The sequence below is a fragment of the Orcinus orca genome, chromosome 12 (assembly GCF_937001465.1).
Source record: "Orcinus orca chromosome 12, mOrcOrc1.1, whole genome shotgun sequence".
Taxonomy (NCBI): Eukaryota; Metazoa; Chordata; class Mammalia; order Artiodactyla; family Delphinidae; genus Orcinus; species Orcinus orca.
The window spans coordinates 37,839,434-37,856,484 of NC_064570.1; the positions used below are offsets into that span (position 1 = coordinate 37,839,434).

Below are 17,051 nucleotides of genomic sequence, written 5' to 3' on the forward strand. Positions count from 1 at the left end.
AAACTAATTGGCACGAACTTTCAAATGAAATATTTATTCATCTACATTATGAAACTTAGAGACTCGGATACTAAGTTGGATACTAACTTGTGATCTTATCGTGGCTATGGCATTGATTTTTAATATAGGCTAAGAAATATTTACAATTAATCTGTATTTTAATTAACTCCTTTCCTAGCACATGACATCAGATGGTGATGTTTAGCAAATGCCAGTTCAACTGTCTGGCATATGCATTTATTTAGATAAGATGGAAAAGTCCTTGCTACATAAAATTTCTCCCACAGAAGCTGAAAGTAATGATACTTAAATCAAAAGTATCTTTATTCAGAATTTTAAAGACGTTTTCCATATTTAATATGTATAAACCTTTAGGAAAAGGCAAAGTAGAATTCCATTTGTTTATTTCTAACTCTAGAACTATCAAAATCTGACTTCTTGACTATTTCTGACTGGATGAGCTGTAAAGGTACACTGTAGACAGAGTGTGAATATATTTCTCCCTACAACACTAACTTATCTCTAGGAGTCATGAAAAGAGGTTCTTTGTAAATTATACTTCTGACACTGCAAGAAAGTGTTGGCTTTGATCTCATAGGTAAAAAATCTCTATACCTAAGGGAATGAATTAATTCCTATATTTAATAAGATGCCATCGTTAGTAGGCAACTTAAGCATTGATACTAGAAGTACACATTGAATTTCTTCAGCATAGTAACAATCTCATAATAGTTCTGGGTAATGAACATCTTTGAATGCCTGGCATTTTATACTTGAGTTGGAGAGACAAATGGCAAAGAGAAAAGTATTTCATATATAAGGTAAATCGCATTACTAACTGAAGATAAAAATCAGTCAGTTTCCAACATTAACTGTGGTTGTAGCTGCCTCAAACCTAACAGTACTGAATATTCCATTTCAACAACTGTGTACTTCTACATGACTTTGTTATTTAAAATGAGAACACTTACCAGAAAAATGTCCGGGGATGTCTAGTTGTTACATGGCTATTGCTGGGCAGCATTTGAAGTTCCCTCTGCCCCTCAGACCAAGATTTTCTTAGATCTCTGAAACAGAAATCTTCCATAAAGAAGTCTAGAGGTACCACAAACTGTCAAACTGTTCTATGTGTCATCCAGACTTAACAGCAACCTCTGGGTGCAAATATAGTCTGAGCACGCTGGTTGATATGGCCACTCAGAAAGGGCAGTGGAAGTTATGTCCCCAATATGGTGCCAGATAAATGCCACCAGAATCCAAATGTCTGTCGACAAGAGGCAGATCTGAAAAACAGTTAAATCAAAATAGATATTGTTAATGGCCTAATGTATTATTTCTAATGAAACTGAACATATGAAAAGGAAACAAAAAATAATTCTTTTAGCTTACCTGCAGCATTGTTTCTCAGAAATTATATTTTAATTTTCAACATTAATATCTTACTTTAGACAAACGTTTGGTTCAGAAAGCTCGAACTATCTTGTTCATTTTTTGTAAACAGTATTAACAGCCCACAATTTTATGCACTTACTGTGAGCCAGGCACTGTGCAGAATGCTTTGAAAACATATCTAACTTTGAAGGAAGTACTGTTACTTTACAAATGAAGAAAATAAGGCTTAGTGAGATTAAATCACTTGCTCAAAGTCACAAAACTATCTGGAGGCAGAATTGACTTTAATGGTAATCCTTCATTCAAAACTTCATTTTCCTTTTGTACTAAATTTTCCTAAAGGAAATATTTAAAATTTCTTCTCTAGAAAAAGAAGAAGAAAAGAAGAAAGCTGAGAATAAAGTGACTTCTGAAACAAAAAAGAAAGGTAAGGAATTTAAAAGCTAATACATAAATTAATTAGTATCCATTTGTAATATTACTGGTAAAGCTACTGTTTTCTAGGAAAGAAATCCCCTTAACAATTTTATTGTCATTGTTACTAAAAAATTTATATTTATATATTTATAAATATATTATATTTATATATTTAATTTGTTTGTTAGTATTCCAAAAAAGTAGAGATTGATAAATTTTTAAAAGAAGATTCAAGCCTAAACACTTTAAAAATTTGTTACTGATTATTTTTTTTCTTTCTTAGGAGTGGTGCTCAATTCTACTTCATTACTTTACTTGATTACATATATGAATATGAAGTTTACTATCCAATTAATTTAGTTTAATAAAATTGTCTATCAAAAGAGCAAATTATTGGGCTTCCCTGGTGGCACAGTGGTTGAGAGTCCGCCTGCTGATGCAGGGGGCACGGATTCGTGCCCGGGTCCGGGAAGATCCCACATGCCGCGGAGCGGCTGGGCCCGTGAGCCATGGCCGCTGAGCCTGCGTGTCCGTAGCCTGTGCTCCGCAACAGGAGAGGCCACAACAGTGAGAGCCCCACGTACCACAAAAAATAAATAAATAAATAAATAAATAAATAAAATAAATTATTGAATGTATGGGAAAGAAAGTAGTTAGTTGGTTTGCTATGTTTTGTTCTTTTTTTGAATGGTTATTTTCAAATAGCACATCTGAAGTCCCAAATGAGCCCAAGAGATTTCTCAGCTTCTGACATGCTTGCAGTGGCCTGATAGCCCAGGGAACATTCAATATATTCCTTTTAATGTCCTTTAGAAAAACTATTGAATTGAATTGTATCATAATTGAATTGTATCATAATTAACAATGCCATCTAATGTTCATACTGTCATGAATTTTTTTTTTTTTTTTTTTTTTTTTAACCTTAGCAAAAATTTGCTCCTTCCCTGAAGGGATAGCACACCAAAACCAATGTTCTGCTACAAAGGTGCTAGTTCACTCATATTTGACATGACTATGACTCTAATGTAGAATCACTCTATACAAGGTGAAGTGGATGTTAATGGCAGTAAAATGTGCCCTGAAATATATGATAATTAAACAGATGTTTATAATTTTCTCATTTTACTACCAGAAAAAGAAGATGTCAAAATGAAAACTGAGAAGGAAACTGCCATGGATGTAAAGAAAAAAGGTATTGTACTTTCTTTGCTTCCTTAGTCAGATTATGTTCAGGATGTTTGTTAATAAAGGAATCTTGGGGCAATGTAAACAAATTGAATATAGGTACTTAAGTCTGTCCATGTCCAGGCTGTCAAAGCAAAACTTGCACTAGACAAAGTTAAACACGCAAGGCAGACTTTATTCAAGGCTATTGCAATAGGGGAGAGAGACCAGAACTCATTCTGAACTCAATTTCACTGAAACAAAAAGCAGAAGAGTTTTTAAGATCTGGAAAGGGGTGGGAGGATTGTAGGCCATCTGTGTTTGCTGATTGGCCTGACTCAAAAGAAGAGAAAACTTTCTCTTATTTTCATGTCAAGAGTGTAGTTTTACAACTTGGAGCAAGGCACCCAAGGGAGTTAGGTTCCTACCCTCCCACAGAAACTGGGAGATAGAAGTACTATCTTTCTTGATGATTACATTTCAAAGGGGCGGCTCCCAGGCCTCTGAGAAAGGCACACATGGGTTGTAAGACTGGCAGGAGGCTTTTAAGAAAATTTATATCTTGAAAGATCAGAGAGAGAATTTACAAGTACAAGTTTTCTAAAGTAAATGCTCTAAGAAAAGGGAGGTCAGGAGCCAAAGGACAAGAAGATGCCTGTCTTAAGTTTGGTGAGGGTGAAGAGAACTTTAAGGCCATCTTTTTCAAGACATAATGAAATTGAGTTATACATCGTATAACTTCACTTTGCAAAGATAAGAAGCAAAGAATGCAAAGATAATAATGCATTCCATTAAGAAACAGCTTAGATTTTTGCTTTAAATTTAGTTCTGCTTTTACTCTTGTTCAAGCATGAATATCAGCTTTTATTCAAGTTAAGCTTAAATCTAGGTGAAAAGATATGTAGTTGTCTCAAGTATTATGGTTTGGTGATAAGTATTTTCACCCCAAATATTTCCTCCATTAGTGTCAGTGATGCTTGAAATTCCACCATTAGAGATATTCCATTCCTTTGAGTTATGAAAGAATTGTCCTCTATTAAAATGCAAATCTCTTAGGGCCTGTGTGCATGGGGTAACAAATGAATTCCTCTCAGCTATTAACACTTAAAGTGAATGAGACTTCTAGATCTTCCCTGTGTGATAATAAGCTGAAAACATTGTCATAGAAACTGAGTCAATAGGTAAGCTTAAATGAAGGTGAAGTTGAAGAGAGCTTCAAGGTAGGACATGGTGTGGAGAGAGCAGACTGGGCTGGATGCCATTAGTGAAAACTTCCCTTCCTAGGAAGTAATAGCATACGTTAGAAAAAAAATGTGGTGAAGGACACTGAATAAGAAGGTCATAAGATGGCAAACTAGACATTGATTACTCTTAGTAAGCAGCAAATAGGAATTACAGGAAATCCCTACATCATGCTATTAGTAGGGTAAAAATATTGTAAAATACTGAGAGTTACATGATTGCATGGCTCATAAAATATCCAGGAAGAGACAGCCATGTGTTCTCTTGAGTTTGGGACTTGATTACTGATTACTTTGCATTGGAATTATTATTAATTTTATTATTGAACATTCATTTATTTTGTTTATTTAAAACATTCTTTATTCTCCTGGTGAAATATGTATCTTATAAGAAAGTGAAAACACAATTCTGACCACGTGATCATGCTGAGAAACTGGTTGCTTGGGTCATTGTATCTGTGACAGCTATATGATTGAGTGCTAAAGAGAAATAAGTTTTTCCTGGGCCATCAGTTTTACTAAAGTATTTGCAGAGGAAAGTTTTGAATTGTAATTGTCAAAGTATTTATCATAGGTGTGAAAATGCAAAATCATGAAAAATGCTTTTGGCAAAACACAATGGTGTGTGTGTGGTGGTTGTTTTGATTTGAATTTTGTTTTTGAGGGGAAGGGCACACCACTTTTCTGTTCAGAGAGTAATGGGAAAATCTGATACTTCTCTGCTACTGGGAGACCTGTGATATTAGCCCAGCAGTCATGTCAGAGTGAGATTGTGCACCACTGGCAAGAGGAATGATTATGCCAATATCCCTTCCTGCAAGGCCAGTGCTTAGCCATTGAAGCAGAGACTGAACTGGGTGATTGCACAGCACATCAGGGGAGGGCTGCTCAGCAAGTGTTGAAAAACAAGCTTGTCCTTCTTGGAATCAGTTTTCAGTTTGTTTATATGTCATTTTTACTTTTAAATACACAAAACTATTGGCTCTTACAAATCAGTTCAAATTCCTGATTAAAATATGCATAAATTATTAGTTTGCAAGCTCTTAATTTCCAAATACTCAAAATTGTGTGTGTGTGTGTGTGTGTGTGTGAGAGAGAGAGAGACAGAGAGATTCAATTAGTGTTGATTTCTAACTCATGTTTCTTTTTAGAGTTTAATAATTCTCCAACTATATTTTCATGTGAGAGCAATATGCTTTAGAAATAGCCAGTTTGAAACTTATGAAAGTAGTAAAAATTTCTAGAGGTTACGCGGGAAAATTGAGAATTACCTGAAATCTTGAAGAGCCGTGATACATATGTTATTTCTTCCTAAAGTAGTCAGAGGAATATGGCAGAACATCTGATATCATTACTGTAGTCCCAAATAGTAGCAAATTTACAAGATGTAAAATATGCCTAGATGCTTATTTTATATATGGGTTTTATCATGGCATTTTATTACATTTATAATAACTTCCATATTATTTATGATTATAGAACATATAATGTATCTATATATTATTATTTTATTTTACTATATTTATATTTTATTATTATATAGGTGCAAATGAATCTAAGGCTTAAGTTCTAAGGTTTGATAAAAGAGCCTCTGCTGCATGAAACTTGTAAATCACACTTTGGTAGTGATCTGTTAGGGAAAATGTGGGTGGGGTTTTATAGGATATAAAATCGCCAGTCCATGAATTGCAATTGCGTAAGTGGTACACTGAGATTCATTATAATAATTTCTTGTTTGTATATATTTGAAATTGTCCATGGTGGAAAAAAAAGCCCAAATATGTCGTTTAAAAACATTGAGAGAAATGAAAAAAAAAATCACCAAGATATTTTTACAATGTTATGAGGTATGTTTTACCCTGAAGAAATGCTATGAGAAAAAAAAACAAGAAAGGAAATAAAAACTTTTAAAAAACATGTTCCTATGTTTGTATCAGACTTCCGTGCTAGATATACAAACCACTCTAGTTGATATAAGCAGAGAGACTTCTGTACAGGGAACTGGATGCACACACAGCTGTTGAAAGGACTAGAAGGATTGATGTCAGGAGACTACACTGGATTATTGAGCACCCAGGACTATCAATTGGCCAGGAAGCTGCTTTGTTCTTTAAAGCTGCCTCCACACCTGCCTCTTTGCACCCACAGACTAGATACTGAAAATGTTGAGGCCAGCCTCAGCCACTTACTCCCATCAAAGCGACCTTGTTTGCTAAAGCATTCCTGCTTTTCAGTCTCCTATAGGTGCATCTAAATGATGAAATTAAACATGCTGGGAGTCTAGAAGACAGGTTTTTGGCATTGCAGTTTTTCCAACTGGAGGGAGGGTAGAATGGAAGTAGAAGGAGGCTATCCAAGGTATCTATAATAAAGACACTTTCAGAAACGTTTTAGAAGATAAAATTCATATACGAAATGGTTTTGAAGACCTGAATTGTACAATGACTAAACCTATCTTTGAGTTCCCCTAAAAGTTGAAAAAGATGGCTCAATCAAGCAACATGATACAATTTGGCAATTTAAAATGCTCAAAAGACACACAAATGTAGTTTATGTTGTTCTTTACCTAAACTGTAGCAGCATGATTTTTCCCCCAAGAATTAGCTAAATAAAAGTATAAATGATAAGAAGGATCCTGAAAAACCAGACTAGCTTTTCTGAAATAAGCTGCTAGAAAAGGACTAATTCACTCATTCATTTATTCTTGCATGCTTTCCTACGGGAAATAGTCACTGAATGCCTATTATATTGTGCTAGGGGGTGAGTACACTTAAAGGTCGATAAACCAACATAAGCCCTACTCTAACGAGACCTGCAGTTTGATACGGGAGGCACACAGTGACTAAGAAGACATATGTCGACAACTCGGGGTAAGGGACACGGAGGAAACAAATTTGGGGCAATGACAATGGAAACAATAGGTGGGGACAGCGAGCTATTTAGATAGAAAGCTTGTTACAGCAGGCTCTCTCAGAGACATTTAAATTGGAATTGGATGTATTGGAAGGATCCAGCCATTGGTGGGGACATCTTTGTGTGATGTGTGAATATGGTATGTGCATGTGTGTGTGGTATGTGTATATGTGTGATTTGTATGAGAAGACATACAAGGGGTCAGGATATGCAGGGACATGTGCAGGTGTTTGAATTTATTAAAATTGTAATGGGAAACTCTTGAAGGGTATCAGCAGTGGAGAAAATATTTTGATTTGTGTTTAATACAAGTATATTCTCATTTAGATAATAGGTTAGAGGGAGAAAAGAGAATAGGTGCACCAATGAAAAGGTGGTGTCATTTATTGAAATAGGGAAGCCTATACGGGAACAGCCGTGATGGAAAAAATTCAGAGCTTCCTTTTGAGTGTGTTGTTTCAGGTGTATGTGATGCATCGTCCAAACTTTGTATCAGGAACTATTTTAGGTGCTTTACACATACTAACTCATTCAATCTTATGATAAATCAGGAAATAAGCTATTGTAACCCTCATTATAAAATTGAGAGGTAGTAAATGTCAGGGCCAGGACATTAATCCACAGCCACATACTCTGAACAGTCAATTAGAGATATGGGTCTGGAACTCAGAGGAGATTCTGAAGTGAATCCATAGAGAGTTATCCATATAGATCACAGTTATTGTTCTGGGAGTAGATGAGATCACCCAGAGAGATTGTGTCAGAAGAAAAAGAGAATAGAATACAGAATCAAGACCTGGGGAATTCCAACATCTAGACATTAGATAATGGAAAATCAAGTAAGAGGGGCTGAAAGGAATTGCTAGAGAGGTTAAAGGAAAAGCAAAGGAGTTTGGTAATAGAGACATTTCAGAAATGTATGTTTCAAGAAGCAAGAAGTTATCAACTTGGTGAATATTACTTAGAAGTTGTAATGTGAGGGCAGAAAAGACAAGCACAGAGAAGAGATAAAGCCAGATTGGAATGGAAATCCAAAAATGAGAAGAAAGTAGTGAATTTCTTTCTTTTTTGGTGTGTGTGTGGCTGTATAAGGAATAGAGTCTTTTTTGTTTAGTTTTGCTTTGGAAGGTGAATTTATGATAAACATAAACAGAATGTGAGAGATTGATGCTTAAAGGGATGAAGTATAAGTGGAAATGTAAGAGATAATTTAGAATTCATTGTTTGATGAGCTCATGGGGGAAAAAAATAATCTGCATTTTTCTGAGATAACACCACAGACACTCCAACAGTAAAAAGTTGGTGTTTTCCAGTTATGAAGAGGAATTCGTCTAGATCATCTTAGAAAGATATACAGTATAAGATTAAGAGGCTGTTGTGATAAAACTAAAACTCCAATACTAAATACATTCTGAATCGAAAGGCTCAGTTTTAGAAAAAGATATATCTAAGTGTTGTTGATGTTCACTTAATGGCAAAAGGTAAGTTTGTGAATGTATTGTAGCAATGTGTTTAAAGAATCATTCATTCAGTTAAAATACCCCATGAGAACTTTACATTAAAATATCTTTGTGGCGATAAGTTAACCAGATCAGATTAATCCAAGTATAAAGCTCATGACGCTTGTGCTGTTTGAATGACACAATCATATCTATTACCATAGAATATTTTCAGTTACTGGATGGGGCAGATACTGTTAAATTCTGAACAAACTGAAACCTTTAGCTACTTGATTCCTCTATATAGGATCTTCTTTTGTCATTGAGAAATTGCAAAAAAATCCTTTATAGAGGCTTATAGCTTTGAACATATCATTAAATTCTATGCCTACCAGACATAGACTATCATCTGTTTTACTTTATAAAACTTTTGTAATAAGTTGTTCTAGCTACTAGAGCCCAAAGTAATTTACATGGCAGATTACAGACCATGAAAATACATTGGTTTGTATTTAAAAGTAACTTTTTGAAATATTTATATGTACAGATATAATTGGCAAGATAATATATAGTATCTTTCATATGTGTTCATGGTTAAGTTTCAGTTTAAAAGAGTAAAATTCTGTTTTCCAAACTTGTATTTTGAGAAGATTATAGCTTTTTATGCTCATTCCATCTTTTTCTATTTGAAAAGCACTTGATTGTAGAAAGGTATCTTGTATTTGAATTTTGTACATAAGCATTTGGGCAAGATTTGACAAATGCATCAGCTTGTCATTATTTGTTAGACACTTTGAAATCTAGAATAATTCTGGGGGGGGATTCTACATATTCTGTGGTAATCTCCCAGTTAATATCAATTATAATATACAGGTACTTCACACACTTTTTAGTGATATTGGGCAATTATATTAATGTATATTCTAGATGAAATTATTTAAAAAATTGTTCAACAGGTAAATAATCGGGAATTTGGCACAAATAGGACCTAATCTACTTAGTAATTCCAAGCCTTGATTTCGGGGTGCTCCAAAATTACAGGGCAACGGTAGATTACTTTCAAGTTAGCTTTTAGTTCCCAGATAGACTAGACTGCAAGTCAGAGTTCAGATGATGGCAGCTTGACTATATTAAAAACATTTACAATGCTTGAATTTCTTTGAAGGCAAGAGAATCCATTTTCAAGTGTTTTGTAGTCATAGAAATCATGTAAGACAATAGTTGCTTATTCTTTTGAGGGTAGGTGATTTTGTAATGAAACAATACAGCAAAGTCGGCTGACTTGTTACTATGATCCTTGATTACCTCTTATATCACATCTGGATTAGCCGGATAGAAGCTAAAATGCTTCAGAGATAGTAAAAGGGATTTAATGTCATAATGTGCTGTGGGATCTCTGAGATAATCCCCCATGTTCTAGCTTTGGGTTTGAACAATGAAAAAGTGTGTTTGGGCTCAATGCAGAAAGGACATAAAGGCATTTTGGTTTAAAAAAGAATTTTTAAATACATTTTAAAATTCAGAAAGGGAAAATGTTCATATTAAAAATTATTCAGCCCTGGAAAAAGTAAACTAGTATACAAAGTGACTATTTTAATAGTATTTTTAATGCTTATTATGGAGAATCCAGACTGCCCTCTCACTGAAGACAGAAACAAAATCAGCCCTCATACTTGAGTATGAGGGAGTTGTGTTATGATTTGTGAAGTATTTTCAACAAGGCGGATTGAAATACATATGAGGAAGAATGAGTAAATAGACTATGACTATTTCTTCCCTGGATGCATCCATAATGATATTTAAGTATTTCCTGTACCCGTATTAGATAAATTATTTTAATTGCAGTTTATATTCAGAATGAAGTATTTTCTGAAAAAAGAAACAAAATAATTTAACGTTAAAGCAAAGTGGTCTTTTGCAAACACCATAAATTAAATTTTAATGAGAAGATTACACAGAGTGGTACAGGAAGTGAGATATTAGAAACAAGTTTTTCTTTTTTTAAAATTTTAATAGATGGGAGGATTTTGACCAATTTGTTGGGGAATTACATAGCCTGAGTTTCCCTTGTGGCCTGAGATATACATTTAAGCATATAGAAGCAAAATATCCAGTAATTTTTTTGTATTCTGTATCCTAAAAGCCTACAAGATTTTTCTTTCAGTAAAAGTAAAGCTTAAAAAATTTCCAAATAATATCTCCTTCAATTCCAGCCTCTCCTGGGATTCCAAAAGCGTATTTTAAAAATAATTTAGCAAATCGTGCCAATATGAATTCTTTTTATCAAGATATTTTAAAGTCATAGTAATAACAGTTAAATTTATAACTCTTGAGGTAGGTATTATAATGCCCATTTTATAGAAAGGGAAACTCAGGATTGGAGCAGTTAAGTATCTTGGCCATGCTTACCAGTTAGTGATGGAGCAAAGTCAGTACGAAGTTCACCAAATAAAGCTCGCTGTCTTTAGCAACCTGCAAACGTTTTTTTTTTCCAACTCTAGGAAACGCCGATTGTAGATTGCCTTAGTGTCTTTTTCTTTTCTTTTCTTTTCTTTTTTCTTTTTTTTTTCCTAATTCCTTTGAGATCATATTGCAGACAGGGATAAGAAAGGAGGAAATAAAGAACATATACTATAAGTCTGATTCTCTTTTTTCTTGTAGAAATTATGCTTTCCTTCTTTCACTCAACAAATATTTAATAAGTGCATAACATTTGCAAGTAAATCTGCTAAATATTGGAGATAGGTCAGTATAAAAGACATGGCACTTGCTCTCAAAGACCTTAGAAAAGAGGCAAATAGACATTTATAATATACCATGTCCACTATCACAATAGAGCATGTACAAGGGCTCACACTAAGATCACGGCATGAGTCTAGAAATTGTGTCTCTTTTCGTAGATTGGTATCTGTTAGAAATTTAGAACAGGGATGCTACAGACTTATGTAATAAGGTATTTGACCTAGATGCATTTAACATACTTTTAAACAGGCTGGAAACTGGAACTCATAAAATTTTAACAGTGCTTTATCACTGAAGATATTTGCTTTCACAAATGGCAGACCATCTAAAATAAGGAATTTGTTGGTTTATCCAAATACAGTTCTAGAGTAAAGTGTCTTCGAGTTCATTTGACTCAGGGGTCAAATGATATCATTAGGATGAGATTTATCTCTCCTCACTTTTAGACTCTGTTTCCTTGATATTGGCCCATGTGATTGCAAATTGGCCATATCAGATACTGCCTGCCCTACATCCTCTCTTATTCATGTCCTATGAGAAAAAGAATAGATTGGCTTCCTGAGAGCTCAAACAGAAAACCTGGATTGAGTCATATTGGTCCTTGTGGACCGGTTCCTGAGCTAACGTTTGTGGTGAGAGTAAAGGAATAATCTGATTGTCTTAGCTTAGGCCATAGGTCCTATCTTTTAAGCAGAACAATTAAATAAACTTTGTCCAACATATTTGGACTGAAATTGGAAGGGTGAAGTTGATTCCCTCAAAGTTAAATTAGTATAATAAAATCACAATAAAATGGAGTTGTTACTACATGGGAAAAAACCCCAACAACGTAAGAGTTCTTTTCAAGCAGTCATTTTTTAAAAATTTATTTACAGAATAGTATAAGGGACAACTTTTTTAGCTACCATCCATGGTGAAACTACTTAAGTATTTTAGAAAAGCAACTCAACATAGGATAATGTAATATAATGTAGGCCCCCCAAAAGCAAATGAAATTGCAGATTTCATTAATCAAAATATTATGGTCCTGGGGCTTCCCTGGTGGCGCAGTGGTTGGGAGTCCGCCTGCCGATGCAGGGGATGCGGGTTCGTGCCCCGGCCCGGGAGGATCCCACATGCCGCGGAGCGGCTGGGCCCGTGAGCCATGGCCGCTGAGCCTGCGCATCTGGAGCCTGTGCTCCGCAACGGGAGAGGCCACAACAGTGAGAGGCCCGCGTACTGCAAAAAAAAAAAAATTACGGACTAGAGTGAAGAGTGAAATCTTTTCCACTATACCTTGTAGTTTTAGACTCTCACTTGGATGAGAGTCTTTAATTTAAGCAAAGATTTTTTTAAATAAACCAGATTATATTCAGAAGGGAGTACTTTGGATATGTAGATATGTAATATGGAAATGAGAAACCAGGGTGGGCATCAACATGTTTATAACTTTGATGTACCCTCTTATTTAGGTGTACTTACTCTTTATTATCCCTGAGGGTTGGGACTTAATAGTTGAAATTAAAAGACACTATGGAATGGTCAAGATTATATAGGGAATCTTTTCAGTCAGTGAAGTCTACTATTCCAAGTGTTCAAGCAGAAGAGTGGGTATCTCTCTGAGATTTAATCCTATAAGAAGAATAATTATATTAAATTTAAGGAGACTTATAAGACTGTATTTTTCCAAAATTAAATATCAGGCTAAATGAAACTGATGTCTGGATTAACTTTTGAAATGAAGTCTTTTTATTATTGTGATTTTAATTTGGCCATTTGTCAAACTCCTAGCTGATTAAAAAAAAAAAAAAAAGACTTGTCAAGAGTTGATTCCAGAGTAAATGTTCACTGTCTTTAATTGTATATAACCTAAATTCACACTCTTTCTACTGTCTATCTACTGTAGCATAAAACATTATTCTGAATCTAATCAGAGCATGTTTTATTAATGTCTGAATAAACCCAGGACACTATGAGAAAAGGAAATAAAATATATAACATATATTGAAAAAAGATTAATTGCCCTCAGGGTAAAGAAATACCTTGAAACATCTCAGAAGGAAAACTCCAATGACAATGAGCTTAAAGTAGAAGAGACAGTACAACAATTACTTATGATGCAAAAGTCAGGGAAAAAAGCTTTCAGACAGCAAAAGTTTTCAGGCTGGAAAATAAGAATTGTGATTATGTTTTAGGAAGTTTGTCTGTTACTTATGAAGGAGGCATGGAGGAGCATATATAATACTTCTGTAATCAAAAGAAGCTTTTTTTTGTTCCAGAAATGATTTCAGTTTCAGGAAAAAAGTGGAGCAATTATCTTAGTCAATTATAGTCCTGTTAGCTCTATTAATCTTAGAACATAAAGTCAAAAAGATGAACGAATGAAAAAACTAATGCTAAAATACATCAGAAGCAGAGGCAGATAAAAATAATTGTCCTGAAAGATACTATGGTGATGTAGAGGTGGGTAGGTACTCAAGTTATACAAATCAAAGGACAAATTAAAAAAAACCAAACATGGCATTGAACATGTGAAATAAGTTTATCAAAGAATAGATGAAATAGGCCCTCTTCTCCCTAAAAATAAGTATATTCACTAAATTTACATTTATATTACTAGGAATTTATATTACTTGTTATTATTGCTCTACTATTCCTCATATGCAGTGCCTTGGTGGACATTTTTCAAGTAAATAGAGTCTTCTGAAATGGCGCTGCCAAGTGATTCTGTTACTTTTTAGGAATAGAAACCTAAGAGTTCACTCTCTCTTTTCTGAGGCTACTATTTCCCTGTTCCCCTTTTTACAATTGTTCTTCACCTTTTCACCCTTCTCTATCAGCTGAATACCTTGCTTCCTCGTTCCCTTAGAAAATAAAAATTAGAAGACAGATCTCATGAGCTCTGACCATGGAATCCACTGACATTCTTCATTCATCTCCTTATGGCCTCTGCCTTCTTGGCTGAATACAATACAATACAATACAATACAATACAATACATTAAAATGTTCATACTTACAGGAACAATTTTTTCACTTGTGCACAATATGCTATTTCCGTCTGCTAACTCAGGGATGTGTCTCCAGCAATTCTTTCCTCTGCAAATTCATTTTGACTTCTTCTACTGGTCATTCCCAGTAGCCTACAACATGCTATAACATCTCTCTTTTTTTTTTTTTTTTTTTTGCAGTACGCGGGCCTCTCACTGTTGTGGCCTCTCCTGTTGCGGAGCACAGGCTCCGGACGCGCAGGCCCAGCAGCCATGGCTCACGGGCCCAGCCGCTCTGCGGCATGTGGGATCTTCCCAGACCGGGGCACGAACCCGTGTCCCCTGCATTGGCAGGCGGACTCTCAGCCACTGCGCCACCAGGGAAGCCCTATAACATCTCTTATATATTAAAACACGCATCCTGTTGATGGCAGTTTGTCTCAGATTATTGTCCCATTTCTCAAATCCCCTTTAGAGCTAAACTCTTTATGGGTTTTCTACACTCTTCTTCCAGTCTTTCATGTACTCACTGTATTTAGGCTTTTGAACCCACACAATTCTTGTCAAGGGTGCTACTGACCTGCACAATACCATATCCAAATGTGAATTCTCAGTACTCAAGAGCATTTGACAGTTGATCCCTCTTTCTTTACTCAGCCTCTTGGACAATACTTTCTCCTTTTAACATTCTGGTCACTCTTTCTTGGTCTTCTTTGCTTGTTTCCTCCCTTTCTTTCTGGCATCTAAAAATGGAAGCAACCCAGGGCTCAATCCTATGTCTCTTTCTCTGTATTCACTTCCTATGTAACCTCATACAGTCCCATGGTTTTGATACCATCTTTAAGATAATGAGTCTCCAATGTATGTCTCCAGTTCTGATATCTCCCTAAACTCTACACTCATCTATCCATTTTCATATTCCACATCCCCATTTAAATATCTATTAGACATCCCCAAATTAATATGGTTTATAAAAAACAAACTCAAATTTTCATATACACATACCCTAGAATGTGTTCCCTACACTCAGCTATCTTCCTCTTATCCATAAATGACCATATCATTCTTTTTTCTGCTTAGGCACAAATGTCTCTAATCACTAGTGACTCCTTTATTTCTCTTCCTCACCCTACTATTAAATCCTGTCACCTTCACCTTTGACATAGAGGACCCTTTCTCACTATCTTTAAGAACTACGCTCATTCAGTTACCATCATCTCTTATTTCTGTAGGCAAGGTCATACTGTAACAACAATAACAACAACAACAGAAAACCTAAAATTTTCAGCAACTTTGACAAAGTTTATTTCTTGTTCATACTACATGGTCAAAAGGGGCTGAACACGTTATAGCTGTGGAGGCACGCAGGCCAATGGAGATCCTACCTCCCTCTGCTTCAAGCTTTATTGAGGCTTCCATCTCACTCAGAGTAAAATCTAAAGTCTCCACAGTGCTGTAAAAGGCTTCATGAACTGATGGCTGCTGATAACTCCAGGGCAGCCCTTTTGTGCAGCAAGGTCATTAACTTGAGGTTCTAACCACATGTTCTTGCCATTTCTAATCATTTGCTTTTTGAATAAATTTCTTTCATTTCCAACAGTTTCAGCATTTTGGTTTTATAAGTATGTGCAAATTTTAATTTGTGGTTTCAATTGAATTTTAGCTTCACTCAAGTTTTTGTCAAAAAGACAGCTTACAATCAACATGTGATGTCTTTTAGCTAGCAAGTGGTTTTAATACAATCACAGACAGAAAGCCAGTTAATGTATGAGTTATTCTTCCTTACTTGTAGAGAGCCTGTAAAAATATAATGCAGATGAAAAAAGCCACGATTTTAAACCTTTTCTTCTCACCCTGCTCATTTGGTGAATGATTCTCCCCTTTAATTTTGATCACATAGCTCAAATGAGGGTTCATATCATCATCACTGATGTACCTGCCACTCTACCCATGAGTGTGGATGCATGATCCAAGCTGAACCAGAGTCTTGTCCATGGACATTTTACAAAGGACAAAAGAAAGATGGTCTCTTCTTTTAAGGTGGTCAGCTTAGGTAGTGTGAGTCCAGGAAATGTCATTGGTTATGTTTACACCCTTGTTGTGACAGCCCATCTTGAAAATAATGCTGACACATAGAAGCAAAGGATGAAGGTAGAATTTTAATGGTATTTCAACCCTATGATCCACGTGTCCCTGGAAACTACCATCCCCTGACCTCCTGCCATTAGGTTATATCATTTAGTTAATTCCTCTGTTTGTCCGAGTTAGTTTATGCTGGGATTCTGTTATTTCCAACCTATATGTTCATTACCAAATGAAATTTCCATACAGATTTAGAATAGGTATAGCATTATAAAAGCTATCAAATCAAGCAGGTAGATAAATTGTATCAAGGATTTTGTGTTTGATGGATCTCAGGTTGCTGCATGAATTCTTATAAGAGGAAAATAATTTTTCTCTGATATTTCTTAAGTGCTTGTTTTATGGTAGTCTGCTTTAGAGAGTGGAAAACAATATGTATATACTTAACCAGACTTAGAAAGGAAACTATATTTGTCTATTCAGCACTTGCTTGCCAGAAAACATCATGTTGATGTAATTTAAATTGTTTCTTTTTAAAAGTAGGGGTGACTCTCATTTGTTTTATTTTATAAATAAACTAGAAAACAAACCCAAATGATTCTTTTAATTTTATTATGAGTTTAAACCTGCCTTTCTTTTTGATTTTCAACTTGAAAAGATGTCATTTTATAGCTGGAGTATAAAATTAACAAC

At 35.1% G+C, this 17,051-nt stretch overlaps 1 protein-coding gene across 16 annotated transcripts in view; it reads left to right on the forward strand.

Annotated features, from left to right (window-relative positions):
* Positions 1-17,051, forward strand: part of TRDN (triadin) — a 380,671-nt gene that overhangs the window by 182,779 nt on the left and 180,841 nt on the right. For all 16 annotated transcript variants that reach the window (XM_049695258.1, XM_049695261.1, XM_049695255.1 and 13 more), the window contains 2 exons: positions 1,760-1,819; positions 2,942-3,001. In XM_049695258.1, coding sequence (XP_049551215.1) covers positions 1,760-1,819; positions 2,942-3,001 — 120 coding nt within the window. The remainder of the gene's footprint in view (positions 1-1,759; positions 1,820-2,941; positions 3,002-17,051) is intronic.